The sequence below is a fragment of the Lolium rigidum genome, chromosome 3 (assembly GCF_022539505.1).
Source record: "Lolium rigidum isolate FL_2022 chromosome 3, APGP_CSIRO_Lrig_0.1, whole genome shotgun sequence".
Taxonomy (NCBI): Eukaryota; Viridiplantae; Streptophyta; class Magnoliopsida; order Poales; family Poaceae; genus Lolium; species Lolium rigidum.
This window is the reverse complement of record NC_061510.1, coordinates 78,289,435-78,308,860: the sequence shown is the minus strand read 5'-3', so window position 1 is coordinate 78,308,860 and position 19,426 is coordinate 78,289,435. Positions and strand designations below refer to the sequence as shown.

Below are 19,426 nucleotides of genomic sequence, written 5' to 3'. Positions count from 1 at the left end.
TGGGTTCAACATTTTCTTCTCTTAAATATAAGGAGAAAGCTTATGTGGGTAAGGAGCAAAAGTTTATATATGTCTCTAAAGTGCCTAAACCAAAGAAGTATTATTATAGGCCTAAAATTGACAAAGCCCTTAGTACCACTACGGATGGGGGAGCTCATGATAACGATGCACCATCTCTTGATAACACTTGATACACACTTTCTGCGCCTAGCTGAAAGGCGTTAAAGAAAAGCGCTTATGGGAGACAACCCATGTTTTTACTACAGTACTTGGTTTTTATTTTTGTGTCTTGGAAGTTGTTTACTACTGTAGCAACCTCTCCTTATCTTAGTTTAGTGTTTTGTTGTGCCAAGTAAAGTCGTTGATAGTAAAGTTCATACTAGATTTGGATTACTGCGCAGAAACAGATTTCTTTGCTGTCACGAATCTGGGCTGTTTTCTCTGTAGGTAACTCAGAAAATTATGCCAATTTACGTGAGTAATCCTCAGATATGTACGCAACTTTCATTCAATTTGAGCATTTTCATTTGAGCAAGTCTGGTGCCCCAGTAAAATTCGTCAATACGAACTGTTCTGTTTTGACAGATTCTGCCTTTTATTTCGCATTGCCTCTTTTGCTATGTTGGATGAATTTCTTTGATCCATTAATGTCCAGTAGCTTTATGCAATGTCCAGAAGTGTTAAGAATGATTGTGTCACCTCTGAACATGTATATTTTGATTGTGCACTAACCCTCTAATGAGTTGTTCTAAGTTTGGTGTGGAGGAAGTTTTCAAGGATCAAGAGAGGGAGATGATACAACATGATCAAGGAGAGTGAAAGCTCTAAGCTTGGGGATGCCCCGGTGGTTCACCCCTGCATATTCTAAGAAGACTCAAGCGTCTAAGCTTGGGGATGCCCAAGGCATCCCCTTCTTCATCGACAACATTATCGGGTTCCTCCCCGAAACTATATTTTTATTCCGTCATATCTTATGTGCTTTGCTTGGAGCGTCGGTTTGTTTTTGTTTTTGTTTTGTTTGAATAAAATGGATCCTAGCATTCACTTGTATGGGAGAGAGACACGCTCCGCTGTTGCATATGGACAAGTATGTCCTTAGGCTTTACTCATAGTATTCATGGCGAAGTTTCTTCTTCGTTAAATTGTTATATGGTTGGAATTGGAAAATGCTACATGTAGTAATTCTAAAATTTCTTGAATAATTTAATACTTGGAAATTGTTGTGCTCATATTTAAGCTCTCGCATCATATACTTTGCACCCATTAATGAAGAAATACATAGAGCATGCTAAAATTTGGTTTGCATAATTGGTCTCTCTAAAGTCTAGATAATTTCTAGTATTGAGTTTTGAACAACAAGGAAGACGGTGTAGATTCTTATAATGTTTACAATATGTCTTTTATGTGAGTTTTGCTGCACCGGTTCATCCTTGTGTTTATTTCAAATAGCCTTGCTAGCCTAAACCTTGTATCGAGAGGGATTACTTCTCATGCATCCAAAATACTTGAGCCAACCACTATGCCATTTGTGTCCACCATACCTACCTACTACATGGTATTTCTTCGCCATTCCAAAGTAAATTGCTTGAGTGCTACCTTTAAAATTCCATCATTCACCTTTGCAATATATAGCTCATGGGACAAATAGCTTAAAAACTATTGTGGTATTGAATATGTACTTATGCACTTTATCTCTTATTAAGTTGCTTGTTGTGCGATAACCATGTTTACGGGGACGTCATCAACTATTCTTTGTTGAATATCATGTGAGTTGCTATGCATGTCCGTCTTGTCCGAAGTAAGAGAGATCTACCACCTTAATGGTTGGAGCATGCATATTGTTAGAGAAGAACATTGGGCCGCTAACTAAAGCCATGATTCATGGTGGAAGTTTCAGTTTTGGACATATATCCTCACTCTCATATGAGAATAATAATTGTTGCCACATGCTTGTGCATTAAAGAGGAGTCCATTATCTGTTGTCTATGTTGTCCCGGTATGGATGTCTAAGTTGAGAATAATCAAAAGCGAGAAATCCAAAATGCGAGCTTTCTCCTTAGACCTTTGTACAGGCGGCATGGAGGTACCCCTTTGTGACACTTGGTTAAAACATGTGCATTGCGATGATCCCGGTAGTCCAAGCTAATTAGGACAAGGTGCGGGCACTATTAGTATACTATGCATGAGGCTTGCAACTTGTAAGATATAATTTACATGATACATATGCTTTATTACTACCGTTGACAAAATTGTTTCATGTTTTCAAAATAAAAGCTCTAGCACAAATATAGCAATCGATGCTTTCCTCTATGAAGGACCATTCTTTTTACTTTTATGTTGAGTCAGTTCACCTATTTCTCTCCACCTCAAGAAGCAAACACTTGTGTGAACTGTGCATTGATTCCTACATACTTGCATATTGCACTTATTATATTACTCTATGTTGACAATTATCCATGAGATATACATGTTATAAGTTGAAAGCAACCGCTGAAACTTAATCTTCCTTTGTGTTGCTTCAATACCTTTACTTTGATTTATTGCTTTATGAGTTAACTCTTATGCAAGACTTATTGATGCTTGTCTTGAAGTACTATTCATGAAAAGTCTTTGCTTTATGATTCACTTGTTTATTCATGTCATATACATTGTTTTGATCGCTGCATTCATTACATATGTTTACAAATAGTATGATCAAGGTTATGATGGCATGTCACTCCAGAAATTATCTTTGTTATCGTTTTACCTGCTCGGGACGAGGAGAACTAAGCTTGGGGATGCTGATACGTCTCCGACGTATCGATAATTTCTTGTGTTCCATGCCACATTATTGATGATATCTACATGTTTTATGCACACTTTATGTCATATTCGTGCATTTTCTGGAACTAACCTATTAACAAGATGCCGAAGTGCCAATTCTGTTATTTCGCTGTTTTTGGTTTCGAAATCCTAGTAAAGAAATATTCTCGGAATTGGACGAAATCAACGCCCGGGGTCCTATTTTTCCACGAAGCTTCCGGAAGACCGAAGAGGAGACGAAGTGGGGCCACGAGGCGGCCAAACCCTAGGGCGGCGCGGCCCGGCCCTTGGCCGCGCCGACCTGTGGTGTGGGGCCCTCGTGTGGCCCCCGACCTGCCCTTCCGCCTACTTAAAGCCTCCGTCGCGAAACCCCCGGTACCGAGAGCCACGATACGGAAAACCTTCCGGAGACGCCGCCGCCGCCAATCCCATCTCGGGGATTCAGGAGATCGCCTCCCGGCACCCTGCCGGAGAGGGGATTCATCTCCCGGAGGACTCTACGCCGCCATGGTCGCCTCCGGAGTGATGAGTGAGTAGTTCACCCCTGGACTATGGGTCCATAGCAGTAGCTAGATGGTTGTCTTCTCCCCATTGTGCTTAATTGTCGGGTCTTGTGAGCTGCCGAACATGATCAAGATCATCTATCTGTAATTCTATATGTTGCGTTTATTGGGATCCGATGAATAGAGAATACTTGTTATGTTGATTATCAAAGTTATGTCTATGTGTTGTTTATGATCCTGCATGCTCTCCGTTATTAGTAGATGCTCTGGCCAAGTTGATGCTAGTAACTCCAAGAGGGAGTATTTATGCTCGATAGTGGGTTCATGTCTCCGTGAATCTGGGGGAGTGAGAGAAACCTCTAAGATTATGGATGTGTCTGTTGCCACTAGGGATAAAACATTGGTGCTATGTTCGAGGATGTAGTCACTGATTACATTACGCGCAATACTTAATGCAATTGTCCGTTGTTAGCAACTTAATACTGGAGGGGTTCGGATGATAACCCGAAGGTGGACTTTTTAGGCATAGATGCATGCTGGATAGCGGTCTATGTACTTTGTCGTAATGCCCAATTAAATCTCACAAGTACTCATCATAATATGTATGTGCATGGTCATGCCCTCTCTCTTTGTCAATTGCCCAACTGTAATTTGTTCACCCAACATGCTGTTTATCTTATGGGAGAGACACCTCTAGTGAACCTGTGGACCCCGGTCCTATTCTTCACATCGCATACAATCTACTCGCAATACTTGTTTCATTGTTTTCTCGCAAACAATCATCTTCCACACAATACGATTAATCCTTTGTTACGGCAAGCCGGTGAGATTGACAACCTCACTCTGTTTCGTTGGGGCAAAGTACTTTGGTTGTGTTGTGCGAGTTCCACGTTGGCGCCGGAATCTCTGGTGTTGCGCCGCACTACATCCCGCCGCCATCAACCTTCAACGTGCTTCTTGACTCCTATTGGTTCGATTAAACCTTGGTTTCTTACTGAGGGAAACTTGCCGCTGTGCGCATCACACCTTCCTCTTGGGGTTCCCAACGGACGTGTCAACTACACGCATCAGAGACTCATCATGAAAGTTAAAAAAATGCCCTTCGCAGAGGGAAGCATGGATTACCCATGTGATATAGCTTTTTATTTTGAAAGCAATAAGAGTTTTTAAAGTATTTATTTTGAGAGGTGCTACTTATGTCAACGGTGGTGATAAATAGTATGACTTATGCTTAATTACTTCCTATAAGTTTGCTTGCCTCATGCATAATATACCAATAGCGCTCACACCTTGTCATAATTAGCTTGGACTTCCATGGATTTTCATCGCATACATATGTTTTAACCAAGTGTAACAAAGGGGTACTTCCTTGCCTCCTGTACAAAGGTCCTTAGGAGATGGATCTCATTTAATTTCTCAATTTTGATGAATCTCAACTTTTTTTGGACATCCATACCAGGAAAGCAAGGACAACAGATATTTCAACTTTTGCCCAACTGAAACTTCCACCATGTGAACATGGCTTTAGTTGGCGGCCCAGTGTTCCTCTCTAACAATATGCATACTCAAATCTTTGCAACTCATGGTAAATCTCTATTACTTCAAACAAGATGAGCATGCATAGTAATTCACATGATATTCAACAAAAGCATATTGATGGTCTTCCCCATGACAGCATGGTTATTACACAACAAGCAACAAATAAGAACTAAAAATGCATAGGACATAATATTTGCCACAATAGTTTTTAGACTACTTTCTCATGAGCTACAATTTACACATAACAGGTGATAATTTTTGAAGGTTTAAAGGTAGCACACAAGCAATTTACTTTGGAGTGGCGGTGAAATACCACATATAGGTAGATATGGTGGACACAATTGGCAACTTTCGTTTTTGGTGGTTGGATGCACGAGTAGATCTCATACTGAGTACAAGTGAAGCTAGCAAAAAGACTAGAAGCGACCAACTAAGAGAGCAATACGGGCCATAATCATGTATAGCGACAAAACATTATCAAGCAAAGCACAAAGTGATATTACAAATCAAAAACTAAATTATCATAGAGACTTTAGTTGGCTGGTTATAGTTATAATATGGTATAAGCATGCGCCAAGTCAACCCAATAAAGCATCAAAGGAGAATACCGCAATACTATGTATTTATGATAGAAACAAGACATGATTCTTTTAATGACACATTATGCACTCTCATCCATTTGAAACAAGTCATGCTAAAATAATAAATACTAAGCATATGACAAGAATAATATCCAACATGACATGCCAAAGTCTATGCCACAGTCTAGACAAGCTTCCATTTGCATCACTATAGTCATGAAACATTTTACTCGTATCCAACACCAATCAACTTATTTGAAATAACTCTCAGAGATGAAATACAATATGGACCATAGAGCTAATCATATATAAATAAATAATACTAACGTGCTCTGAACAAAATTCAAGTGAAAGCACAAGAGCTAAACGCAGTACCAGAAAACTAGAGCACTCGCGGAACAATAACAACAAAAACTAGAGCGTTCTATGCAATTAAAAAGGAGCGGAACATTCTCCAAAACAAATGTGTCTGGATCCAACATATGCTACAACAAACAAAACAAAACAAAACAAAAAACAAAAATAAATACGATCCAAAAACAACACATAGCGTATGAAGCAATGAAAATATAGTGTATAGAGAGATGACATGTTGCTTTGTTGATCAAGAGGGGATGTCTTGGGCATCCCCAAGCCTTGACGCTTGTACCTCTTGAATATATTTATTGGGGTTTAGGGGAATCCCCAAGCTTGAGATTTTGTCCATTCTTCATCTCATCACATCATTCTTCTCTCCCTACACTTGAAAACTTTCTTTATACAAAAATTTCTCACAATTCTTTATTAGCAGCATTAGTATAATCAAAATAAACAAATCCACTTATGTTCAGTACTAACATGTATCAAACATATATTAAAGCGTAAGCTACTGTAACAACCTTTCAAATAGTTCTATGATCAAAAGAACTCCAAAAGAAAGATATTTAAGAGGCGAATACAAATAGTGCAGAAATCTATCAAAACAGAACAGCAGGTAAAGATCGAAATTTCCAAAAATTCTCTGTTGCTTATTTCGAAAAGTGGTCAACTAACGAAAGTTATATAATAAACTGGGAAATATGCATAAAAAATTACAGCTCAAAATTACGCTCTGGCTATTTTTAAGAATTTTTATGGTAACAACACATAATCTATTTTCTGGACAGCAACTTCCTCAAACATTACTTTCTTCCTATTAGAGGCTATTCTTGGCACAAAAACGAAATAAAAATGATAAGGAGCGGTTATTACAGTAGTAATAACTTCCAAGACTCAATAAAAAGAAAAATTACTATAAATAAAATATGGGTTGTCTCCCATAAACGCTTTTTTTCTTTAACGCTTTTTAACTAGGCTTGATAGTTTAAGAAGATGCTCACGTAAGAAATATGAATTGAAGCAAAAGAGAGCATCAAGAAGAAAATTCAAAACAAATTTAAGTCTAACCCACTTCCTATTCTTAGGAATCTTGTACACAAATAAATCCACAAAGAACAAAGCGACAAGCATAGGAAGATAAAACACGAGTAACTTCAAAACTTTCAGCATATAGAGAGGTGTTTTAGTACCATGAAAGCTTCTACAACCATATTTTCCTCTCTCATAATAACTTTCAGTAGCATCATGAATAAACTCAACAATATAACCAACACATAAAGCATTCTTATCATGAGCCACATGCATAAAATAATTACTACTCCCCACATAAGCATAGTCATTCTTGTTAATTGTAGTGGGAACAAATTCAACAAAATAGCTATTATTATTATTCTCATCACCGTAATCATCAGATATAGGAGACATATTGTAATCATAATTGATTTTCTCCTCAATAGTAGGTGGACTGAAAATATCATATTCATCATTGTAATCATCATAGCAAATTTTCTCCTCTAAAACGGGGGAAGTAAAAAGATCATGAAAACTACCTTCCCCAAACTTAGACTTTTTTCATAGCATTAGCAACAATGGTGTTCAAAAAATTCGTACTAATAACATTACCATCAGCATGGAAATAAAGTTTCATAGGTTTTTAAATTTTATCTTTGAACACTTCATGTCCTAACTCGAGATAAATACTATACAACTCTCTAATTTTATTGTTGTTTTCCATTAAGCCTAACTAGTGAAAATAAAAATAAGAAACGTCAACATGAAAAGTAAGCATAAAATAAACTAAGTAACAAAAATAACAGCTATAACAGAAACTATTTTTTGTGTTTTTGATATAATGAATCAAACAAAACAAAGTAAAATAAAGTAAGCAAACTATAACAAAGTAAAGAGATTGGAGATGAGAGACTCCCCTTGCAGAAATCCTCTTTCTCCACAGCAACGACGCCAGAAAAAGTCTTGCCGGCGTGCACTCGTAGTACGCAGACACGTTGTTGGGGAACCCCAAGAGAAATGTGTGAAGAGCACAGCAGCAAGTTTTCCCTCAGTATGAAACCAATGTTTAATCGACCAGTAGGAGAAAGGCGTGACTTCTGAAGGTGTTGTTGGCTGACTAGTGGCAGTGCGCACTATCAGCGTCAGCAATAATATGAAACCTGCACATAACACAACCCAAATACTTTTCCCCAACTTATAGTGATGTTGTCAATCTCACCGGTTTGCTGAACACAAAGGATTAGACGTATCGAATGGAAGAAGATGTTTGCAGAAAGTAAACAGAACAGGATTGTAGTTGAATTTATCAGTAAAGGAAATATGACCGGGGTCTACAGTTCACTAGAGGTGTCTCTCCATAAAGAAATAGCATGTTGGGTAAACAAATTACAGTTGGGCAATTGACAGAATATCGATCGATACATGATAAGATGATTACTATGATAATTTGGTATTGGGCATTACAACATAATACATAGATCGTAATTCAACTGCGTCTATGACTAATAATCCACCTTCAGGTTAGCATACGCACCCCATTCCAGTATAAAGTTGCAAGCAACAAACTATTGCATTAAGTAATTTGCGTAAAGTAATCAATAGAATTACCCTCGGATAAAATATTGTTGGGTTATCCCTAGTAGCAACAACACATCTACAACCTTAGAAGTTATAAAGTCACTCTTCCAGGAAACTAGAGACATGAACCTACTATCGAGCATAAATACTCTCTCTTGGAGTCACAAGTGTCCACTTGGCCAGAGTTTCTACTAGCAACGGAGAGCATGCAAGATCACAAATAATATATGACATGAATATATAATCAATCTTAACATAGTACTCAACATTCATCGGATCCCAGCAAACCAAACATAGAGGATTACATAAAGATGATCTTGATCATGTAGGGCAGCTCACAAGATCGATACATGAAGCACATGGTGGATAAGACAACCATCTAGCTACTGCTATGGACCCATAGTCCAGGGATGAACTACTCACACATCACTTCGGAGGTGGGCATGACGATGTAGATGCCTCCGGCGATGATTTCCCCTTCCGGAAGGGTGCCGGGAAGAGCTTCAGAACCCCCCGAGATGGGTTCGGCGATGGCGGCCGCGACGGAACTTTTCGTGGATGGAGGCTCAGGTATCCAGGGTCTTCCCGAGAAGATGTATAAATATGCGGAGGATTCAGGTCGGTGGGGGTGCCTGGGGGGCCCACACCATGCCTTGGCGCGGGCCAGGCCCAGGACGCACCAAGGGCAGGTGTGGCCGCCCTGTGGCGCCTCTTTGTCCCCCCTCCGTACTTCGTCTCCGTTTCGGTAAAATATTAACTTCGGCTTTTGTTTCGTCCAATTCCGAGAATATTTCATGTACAACTCTTCTGAAATACAAAAAAAACAGAAAACAGGGAACTGACACTGTGATATCTTGTTAATAGGTTAGTGCCGGAAATCATGTAAAAGTGCAACGAAGTGTAAACAAAACACATATGAATTGGTGTAAAACAAGCATGTAGCATCAAAAATTATAGATACGTTTAAGACGTATCAGGTGGCAGATTGTCCATTGTCCCAAGATTGCTCCAGGTTCCAGATAGCCGAGGTATAGGGGTAGTTTTTGCAGAAGTGTCTTGCCATTTCGGAGCACCAAGGCAAAGAGGGAAAGTGGGATCATGGGGCCATCCCCTGACGGCGAGCATGTCGGCGAGCATGTCGGCGGTGAGAAGCTTCCCATGCAGGGCAAGCCATGAGAATAGCTTGCATTTTGGCTCTGTGTGCGCGTTCCAGATCTTTGAAGCGTTGAATCTGGGGTGGCTTCCAATGAACTGGGCGTGGTAGGCTGAGCTGACGTTGTATATTCCATACAAGGTGAAAGACCAAGCAATGATGTCAGGAGTGTCGGGAGAAATATGAACGACTGAAGCAATGCCCTGGACTAGAATATATTTCGCAATCTCGACCAACGTGTTTAGTCTTGCGATGGAACGAATCCAATTGTCATCCTGCAACTCCTTTGCAACACTGCGGTTTTTATTGTTGCGACCCTAAATAGATCAAACTCCCATAGCCGCAAGGCCCCCGATCACACCAGCTGTCGTGCCAGAAGGAGGCCCCATCGCCATTTCCAATGGTAATCTTCGTGGAAGCCCTGAAAAGCGCCATGTCTACATCGTCACAGTGGAGAGTTGATCCCTCCCAGGAACGTTGTGGATGAGTCCATTGCATCCAGGGCCATCGGAGTCTGAGGGCCCGACCTAATCTTTCTAGGCCAGGAATGCCAACAATGCCACCTAGATCCTTTGGTCTACACACCGTCTTCCTATTGACTAATGTATGACCACCATTTGCATGGTCAACATCATCGACTAACCAAACAAAATTGCTTGCAATTCCGGCAATCTTGTCACGAGCCCATTTGGCGAGGGGGATAACACTGGAGTGGTAAATGTTTGTGGGAGGACTGATTTGGCGAGTGTGACTATTCCTGGGTGAGCCAGGTTTTTCCCCATCCAGCCCGGTAGCTTCCCGACGATTTTGTCGATGAGAGGTTGGAGGTCCACTTTACGAAGGCGGCGAAAATGAAGAGGAAGACCCAAATATAGTGAGCTAGCTAGGTTGCGGCACATTTCACGTGTGTCTTTGGTCTTCTCTGATTTTAGGTAGTTTCTTGAACTTCCATATTATTGTTTTCTTTTTTCTTTTTTTTTGGTTCTTCATGTTCTATCGGTTTTCCGACGACTTTTGTTTTTTTTGCCTCTTCACCTTTTCTTTTTTGATTGATTTTTTCTTTAAAATATGATCATTTTTAATTTAAACATTTTCAAATTCGACCATTTTAAACTTTGCATATTTTTTCAAAATATGAACAATATTCAAATTTGAATATTTTCAAAATGTGACCGATTTTTAACTTTGAACAATTTTTAAAATTTTAAAATTTTGTAATTCGACCTTTATGAGATATGAACTTTTTTTTTCCAAAATCTATAAGGTTTCAAATAAATAGGAAAATAGAAAAACCTATCGGAGGACCCATTGCTTGGTCGTTTGTGCCAGCCCAATAGGGTTGCGCGAGGGGAGCCTTGCGTGCGTTACTCCCACACGCACGCGAGCGGGGTATAGGGGCACCCTATGACAGTAGTCACTATGCCCATGTTTGATTACAGACTGGGCCGAAATTTCAATCCTAGTGTCCTTGAGCAGCCATGGCCCCAAAAGGAATTTAGATCATTTGGACAATATAAGTGCATTCCTCAACCAACACTGTGGGCTAAGATTTTTTTTTTTTGGAAAGTGATGTGGACTAAGATCAAAAGATGCTGGCAGAGCTATCGCTGCCAGCTGGATAAAACAACTTGCTTGCGAGTTGTGACTAGAGGCCAAACAATTTACAGTAGCATGGTTCAGAATTCAGATGGACAAGAGGTATAGGCGATGACTTAGGGAGAAGCCACAACCATCAACCTAAGAATCAGACGATGTCACGTCGGTTATGGGCTGTTTAGCCATAAGTAGGTGAAAAATAGGCCAAAGTACTGTAGTACTTTGTGCACTATGTCGCGTGTTATGTTCAGGAAAGTGGTTAGGAGAGAACTGCACGGCACACAAACTAGAACACTAAGCAAGGACGTTTGGGAAGGGTTAGCTTGTCTTCCAAGCCCAGCCTGCTAGACAGGCCCAAACTGACGCCTGGGCCGACGTAGGATGAGCATAGGTGTCTGCCAGTGCCAGATTCCATTAAAAAAATCAAAACGGTGCGTGCCAGTTTTACACTTACACCCTCCGCCCGCACCAGCAGCCGAAAGGCAGCAGTCCTTCCCCAATTCCGGCCACACCTCAGCTTCCCCCTCCACTTCCCTCCCAGCTTCTCCGGCGGCGGCCCCCGTCCCCGTCTCCGACTCCTTCACGCCTTCCCTTCCCGGCCACAATCTTCCTTCCCCGCCGACTCCGTCCGCCAATCTGCAAACCCCTATTTTTCCTCCTCCACCGCCGGTTGTTCGATTCGGCTGATCTGATCGGTCGCCGCGCCGATGGGCCGCGACGCCGAGGAACTATTATCCCCGCCGGCGTCGTCGCCGGAGCCCGAGCAGGACGACGACGACGACGACTGCTACCTCAGCGATCAGGAGGACGATGCCCTAGAGGAGTCCGTCCTCCAGGTCCTCGAGGACGGCCACCTCGAGGACTGCCATTGGTCCGCCTCCTCCGTACGCCCCCGATCGTCTCCCCCTTGCCCGCCCCCGAATGATTGATTGATTGATTGATTCTCTCCCTCACGGATTCCTTCCTTGCTTCTGCTTGCAGGTGATCACCAAAGAATACCTTTTGGCGGCGCAGGTGACTACGGGGGCCTGAGGGCTCCTCCCATTCGGTTTCCAGGGGGGTAAGCCCGTTTTCTTGGTGCTGACACTTTCTTTTGTGATTTTGTTGCGGTTTGCAGAGGGAGGATCTGAGGAAGGTCATGGAGCTGCTAGGGTTGAAGGAGCACCACGCCCGGACGCTCCTCATCCACTACCGCTGGGACGTCGAGAGGATATTCGAGCTGCTCGATCAGAAGGGGAGGGACAGGCTCTTCTCCGAGGCTGGTATCTCTCTCCGACCGGCTAGTAATGCCGGGTTGCCCTCTCCGGTGGAGGTCACCTGCAATGTTTGCTACGACGACGTGCCCCTCTCGGCCGCCTCCCATATGGACTGCGGCCACGACTACTGCAATGATTGTGAGTATTACTCATTTAGAACAAAGGAAGTGCTTGTTATGTATATGAAGCTTTGCGTATGTGCTACCTAAAGCTTTTAGATGCTGGTAGAATGACTGCATCATGCATATTTGGGGGAAAATGCCCTTCGTATTAACAACTGTGCTAATAAGCAGCCTGACAACCTAGGAGTGACAAATCAGCAAATGCCTTACTATTTTACTTACCAAGCAAAATGGCTCATCTTATCATCTTCATTTAAACTTTATACCATGGGAGCATCTGTATTTGTACTTCATGCACAAAAGTAATCTACGCAAGCAGGGATATATCACTTCATAGTCGCAACAGCAATCATTATATTCCTTCATGTAATCTTAGCACTACAAAATTTGGTGTCTAAGTACTCCTGGTAGAACGATTGCATGATGCATTATCAGGGAGAATGACCCACATGTTGACAACCGTGATAATCAGCAGTCTGACATTTGTGTGTTAGGAGTGACAAATCAGCAAATATCTTACCCTTCTAGTTAATGACAAAATGCTGCAACTTATCATCTTAATTAAGCTGTTTATTACTGTAGAGCATCTGTATTTGTACTTTGTGCACAGAATCAAACCTAGGGAGGCAGGGGATATCACTTCATAATCGCAAAAACTATCATTATGTTCCTTCATGTAATATTATCACTACAAAATCGGGATCTTGCCATTGAAGGGTATATCAGCATAGCAACATTACAAATTTTTATATACCCCCTACCCCCACTCCCACCATATACACCAAAAGGAACAAATAATCACCCTGTGAACTAGCATTGCTATATCAAAATATATTCCGAATAGCCACTAACATGTGCATTTCATCAGGTTGGACAGAATATTTCATTGTGAAAATAAACGAGGGGCAGAGTCGGCGTGTCAATTGCATGGCTCCAAAATGCAATGCCATCTGTGATGAAGCATTAGTCCGGAAGCTAGTTAGTGCAAAGCGCCCAGATATTGCTGAGCGCTTTGAGAGGTTTTTACTGGAATCTTATATTGAGGACAATGATACTGTCAAGTGGTGCCCTAGCACACCACATTGTGGAAATGCTATCCGCGTCAAAGGTGATATACATTGTGAGGTAGAATGTACATGTGGACGCCAGTTTTGTTTTAATTGCTCCTCGGAGGCACATTCACCATGTTCCTGCGTTATGTGGGAGCTCTGGATCAAGAAATGTCGTGATGAATCAGAGACTGTGAACTGGATAACTGTAAATACTAAGCCCTGTCCCAAGTGCCACAAACCCGTGGAGAAGAATGGTGGCTGTAACCTGGTTGCATGTATATGTGGACAGGCATTCTGGTGAGATATCATATTCTGCTTCAACATTTATGTTTTACATACAAATACTGTTTATTGTCAGCTACTTATGCGCTATTGTTATATTGATACCTTGTTCTATTTTACTTAATACTTACTCACACAAACCAACGTTCCACATTTTTCTTACTTCCGTTTGACTTCTTAGTGGCTTAGCTAGGCTAGGCTAACGAGCTTGTTTTGGCTATTGCCTACCCAGGCAAGGTTACTTGTTTGGTTTATTAGCTATGGCTAGCATTGCCAGCCACAAATGAGCACATACTAGGGACAGTTACTTTGTTCATTCGCAACGCAGAAGTCAAACACTACTTTTTCTGTTTCCTGCCGTCGGAGTAGAGCCAAATTGGCTATCCCGGCGCGGTAAGGATTTTCTATCATATGCTGGCTAATTTTCTTGGGAAAGTTGGTTAGCCGCTCGCTACCAAACACATAACCTTGCCCAGTGAGGCTATTGTTGCCTTTGCCGAGAAACCTAGCGTTCCCTTGGATGCTGATGGCTCTTTTTCGAAGGACATAGTTTGCTGGATATTTACAATCCCATACTTACATGCAGACCACCACTTGAACTTTTTAGGGACACTTGTTGCTACTTGGGAAGAGTGAATATGGAGGAAAGTAATATTACAGTAATGTAGGATAGTGCCTAATGGACTTGTGCATTATCGGTATAATAGCAAAATCAGTTCTCTGCAAATTGTGCCATGAAACAGAGTGTATTGTTGTATTCTTTGCAAACATGCTCTCTGCTAGTGCTAATATGGGCACTCTTGCGTGTACCTGATAGAAAATATAGGGATCATAGTGTGTGTAGTACAAGAGATCATAGTGTAGGTAGTTAGATACTTGTGGTGTGTTTGGATCATTAGCCCGCTTAGCTAGGCTAGGCTAACGAGCTTGTTTTGGCTATTGCCTACCCAGGCAAGGTTACTTGTTTGGTTCATTAGCTATGCCTAGCATTGCCAGCCACAAATGAGCACATACTAGGGACAGTTACTTTGTTCATTCGCAAGGCAGAAGTCAAACGCTGCCTTTTCTGTTTCTTGCCGTTGGAGTAGAGCTGAATTGGCTATCCCGGCGTGGCAAGGGTTTTCTAGCCCATGCTGGCTAATTTGCTTGGCAAAGTTGGTTAGCCGCTCGCTACCAAACACATAACCTTGCCCAGCGAGGCTATTGTTGCCTTTGCCGAGAAACCTAGCTTTCCCTTGGATGCTGGTGAAGTATGTAGTGTGGCCTCTTGGATGCTGATGGCTCTTTTTCGAAGGACATAATTTGCTGGATATTTACAATCCCATACTTACATGCAGACCACCACTTGAACTTTTTAGGGACACTTGTTGCTACTTGGGAAGAGTGAATATGGAGGAAAGTATATTACAGTAATGTAGGATAGGTGCCTAATGGACTTATGCATTGTCGGTATAATAGCAAAATCAGTTCTCTGCAAATTGTGCCAAGAAACAGAGTGTATTGTTGTATTCTTTGCAAACATGCTCTCTGCTAGTGCTAATATGGGCACTCTTGCGTGTACCTGATAGAAAATATAGGGATCATAGTGTAGTACAAGAGATCATAGTGTAGGTAGTTACATACTTGTGGTGTACTTGGATCATTAGCCCGCTTAGCTAGGCTGGGCTAACGAGCTTGTTTTGGCTATTGCCTACCTAGGCAAGGTTACTTGTTTGGTTCATTAGCTATGCCTAGCATTGCCAGCCACAAATGAGCACATACTAGGGACAGTTACTTTGTTCATTCGCAAGGCAGAAGTCAAACGCTACTTTTTCTGTTTCTTGCCGTCAGAGTAGAGCCGAATTGGCTATCCCAGCGCAGTAAGGATTTTCTAGCCCATGCTGGCTAATTTGTTTGGCAAAGTTGGTTAGCCGCTCGCTACCAAACTCATAACCTTGCCCAGCGAGGCTATTGTTGCCTTTGCCGAGGAACCTAGCGTTCCCTTGGATGCTGGTGAAGTATGTAGTGTGGCCTCTTGGATGCTGATGGCTCTTTTTCGAAGGGCATAGTTTGCTGGATATTTACAATCCCATACTTACATACAGACCACCACTTGAACTTTTTAGGGACACTTGTTGCTACATGGGAAGAGTGAATATGGAGGAAACGTATATTATAGTAATGTAGGATAGGTGCCTAATGGACTTATGCATTATCGATATAATAGCAAAATCAGTTCTCTGCAAATTGTGCCAAGAAACAGAGTGTATTGTTGTATTCTTTGCAAACATGCTATTATGGGCACTCTTGCGTTTACTTGATAGAAAATATAGAGATTATAGTGTTAGTACAAGAGATCACGAGTCATCACATATAATAGGCCGTCTATAACTATGTGCCTGGCAGGTTATAAATATTATTTAAAGTTATTTGGTGTGTCATCTATGTTGTCCCACAAGTTAAAGGCTGCAGTGATAAAAAATGTTCTCTGGTGTTTCTAGATTTTGTTTTCTTCTCCACTTGTTTATTAAGTTTGAGTTTTATTTTGCTGATTTGATTTGATGTTTTTCGATGCAGTTGGTTATGTGGTGGTGCTACTGGTAGAGATCATACATGGTCAAGTATTAGTGGCCACAGCTGTGGCCGATTCACAGAAGATCAGTCAACGAAGACAGAGCAAGCAAGGCGAGACCTGTATAGATATATGCACTACCACAATAGATACAAGGCTCACACTGATTCTCTTAAGCAGGAAGCAAAGCTTAAGCGTGACATCCAGTGGAAGATATCCATTTCTGAAAATAAGGAATCCAAAATAAAGGACTACTCTTGGGTGATAAATGGACTGAACAGGCTTTTCAGATCAAGGCGTGTTCTTTCATATTCTTATCCTTTTGCATTCTACATGTTTGGTGATGAGATTTTCAAGGATGAGATGACCACTGAGGAAAGAGAGCTTAAGCAAAACCTATTTGAGGATCAGCAACAACAATTAGAATTCAACGTTGAAAGACTATCTGGTTTCCTTGAGAAGGATTTTCAAAATTTCAGTGATGAGGAGGTTATGGATACGATGAAGCACGTCATCAATCTTTCCAATGTGGTAGATAGGCTGTGCAAGCAAATGTAAGAACTCTGCTCGGCGAAGTCCCCTCAGTTGCATTGAAAAAAAATAGCAGTGTGTCTGTAAATTATTGTATTAACTATATTGCTTTGCAGGTATCAGTGCATCGAGAATGATCTGTTGTACCCTCTCCGCACGCCTCATAATATTGCTCCGTACAAATCCAAGGGTCTTGATAGAGCCTCGGAGCTGCATATTTGTTTGGACTCTGATGAACAAAGTTCACAATCTATGAAGCATAGTCAGGATGAACACAAGATTCAGCCTGGTTTATACAGTAATGAATCAGGTATTCATATGCCATATTTCCTTCTTATCACGCCCTTAAATTGATAGTATGATAAGGATCACCATACAGAGGTTAACCCAATTTAACCTTTTCTGGTTTCTGTTGCATATTTAGGCTCATCTGTGACAGGAAAGCGACCTATTCTTCAGTTGCACGGATCAAGTTCTGACAACAGCGGGCGCCCATCTCACAAGAGAGAAAGAAGAGATGCTCATGGTGGTGGTGCTCTTTTTGATCTCAACGTGCCTGCTGAACTGGCAGACAAGATCTGAAGCTTCAATATCTGACGGAACATTCTGCCGCAACTGTACAGCTGACCTGTGCTTCTTCAGCTACATAAAGGAATCCTCTGTTCTTTTTTGTTGCCTTAGGGTGCCTGCGCTGCAATTCCACCCTGGGGCTATGATCCCTACAAATAGAGCAACTTTCACCTGTTCTCTTGTATATCAATGATACGATCTGATGCCATTGTGCACAGCAACTATAATGCCAAATCTACCCCGCAAGCAAGTGGAGGACATTTTGGAAGAGAACTCTAGATATGTTCTACTCCCTTCGATCCATAATAAGTGTCTCTGATTTAAGTTGTACCAAATCATTGACACTTGATATGGATCGGAGGGAGTGCTATGTTTATGCCGCAAATTGCAAATATATTGTAGGGAACATACTGAATTAACTGGTTGACGCTCTTAGGGGACGTGAACTATCTATGGCCCCTTTGATTCATGGGATTTGCATAGGATTTTTGTAGGGTTGAGAATGTATTGATTTTTCCTGAGTTGTTTCATTCATTGGATCATATTCTGTAGAAACTCGTCCCATAGAAATCATGTAGTGTAAATTTGAAGGAAACAATATTAGGTTTGACTTATAGAAAATTTCTAAACTACAATCAAAGGGAACCCCTCTAAACTAGCATGACATCCTAGTGCTATATATTTTCTATTCTGAGTTGAATACTGAGTATGGTTTCGGTCTAGAGGGAGCATTTTTATCCGAAGCCATCTTGTGGCTGATTGATTTGCATTCTAACTTGACACTAGAAACCTGTTCTCTTGTGCTGAAAAATGGATGCGCGTATGTGGGCTTAGCTGTGTTGTAGGTTTTCGCCCGGGTTTCTTCTAAAAATTGCGTACTCTTTTCTTAATTAATGAATGAGGCACAACTTTTGCCTCTATTTCAAAAAAATAAAAATGTAAGCCCTGTTTGCTGCTAATTAACCGGCTAACTCTCTCTTTTTTAAAGAAAATGAGGCAATATTGCCCGTTTTGTTCAAACAAAATATTTGAGATGGGACCTGGGGAGTAGAGAGCTGTAACCCGAGATGCAAATCCGGTGTTTGATGTACTCCAGGTTGTTTAGAGGTGATCTTGTTTCTTCTCACTGTTGAGCCATCTTTTAGCTACTAGTAGGAACAAACATGCATCCCAAGTCAAGCTTTGGAGAATGCGTTGAAACTGGATTATGCGTTGAAACGTAGCCTCTAGCTTTCTAGAACAACATGGCACGTTGGTAATTGAGGATGCGCTTGTACATTGCGCAGCACCTGGGAATCTTCTGCGTGAAAGAACACTCCATATTGTCCTGTCTCGTGTTTTCCTATAGCATCATCGTAGCGCCTGTACTCTCTAGCTACCTACATGTAGTAGCTGAAGATAAATTTCGAAAAAAAATGCTCGAGCTCCACACGCCCATTGACTTGGCAACAAGACGCCGTCGCCACGGTCGTAGTAGCTGGTAAGTTTTAGGCGTTTAGCGTCTCTCTTACTGACAGCTTGGAAGACCGATGAGAAGAATCTTTTCCGGATCTCGAACTGAGGCTCCACTTCCAGTAATCAAATGCCACTGGATGGAGATGGTTTCCTATGCTCACCAAAACTCTGTCTGTGCGGTATCTTATCGCAGCAACTCTTTCCGGTAACTACTTTAGCATTATCAGTAGCTGTCTACATGGACGCTAGCAATAGGATCAGCGCTGTAGAAGAGGGTCCAACAGCACATGAGACCTCGGGCATGTCTGTCGCTGGGATGTTTTCTTTAATCACTCCACTAGGATTTGATTATGCAGAAGAAAATTAGCTTAACCGAGGTGTCATTTTGTCGTTATCACTGGCACGGCTCACCGAGTCGTCATTTGCAGCATCATTTTGGAAGTGGAGGATCTTGCTTACTGGTCACGATGATGATCATTGTAACTGA

General features: G+C 41.5%; 1 protein-coding gene across 1 annotated transcript; it reads left to right on the top strand.

Moving 5' to 3' along the window:
- The first annotated feature begins 11,583 nt into the window (after positions 1-11,583).
- On the top strand, positions 11,584-17,953 carry LOC124701843 (probable E3 ubiquitin-protein ligase ARI2). Its single transcript, XM_047233942.1, has 7 exons — positions 11,584-12,004; positions 12,102-12,134; positions 12,238-12,514; positions 13,367-13,847; positions 16,389-16,937; positions 17,031-17,224; positions 17,339-17,953. The coding sequence occupies exons 1-7, from the start codon at positions 11,828-11,830 to the stop codon at positions 17,494-17,496; spliced, it is 1,869 nt and encodes a 622-aa protein (XP_047089898.1). The 5' UTR covers positions 11,584-11,827; the 3' UTR covers positions 17,497-17,953.
- The last annotated feature ends 1,473 nt before the right edge of the window (positions 17,954-19,426 follow it).

Coding starts and splice junctions, on each gene's coding strand:
- LOC124701843 (XM_047233942.1), top strand. CDS start 11,828: ATGGGCCGCGACGCCGAGGAACTATTATCCCCGCCGGCGTCGTCGCCG. Junction 12,135..12,237: donor AATACCTTTTGGCGGCGCAG/GTGACTACGGGG, acceptor TGCGGTTTGCAG/AGGGAGGATCTGAGGAAGGT. Junction 16,938..17,030: donor GATAGGCTGTGCAAGCAAAT/GTAAGAACTCTG, acceptor ATTGCTTTGCAG/GTATCAGTGCATCGAGAATG.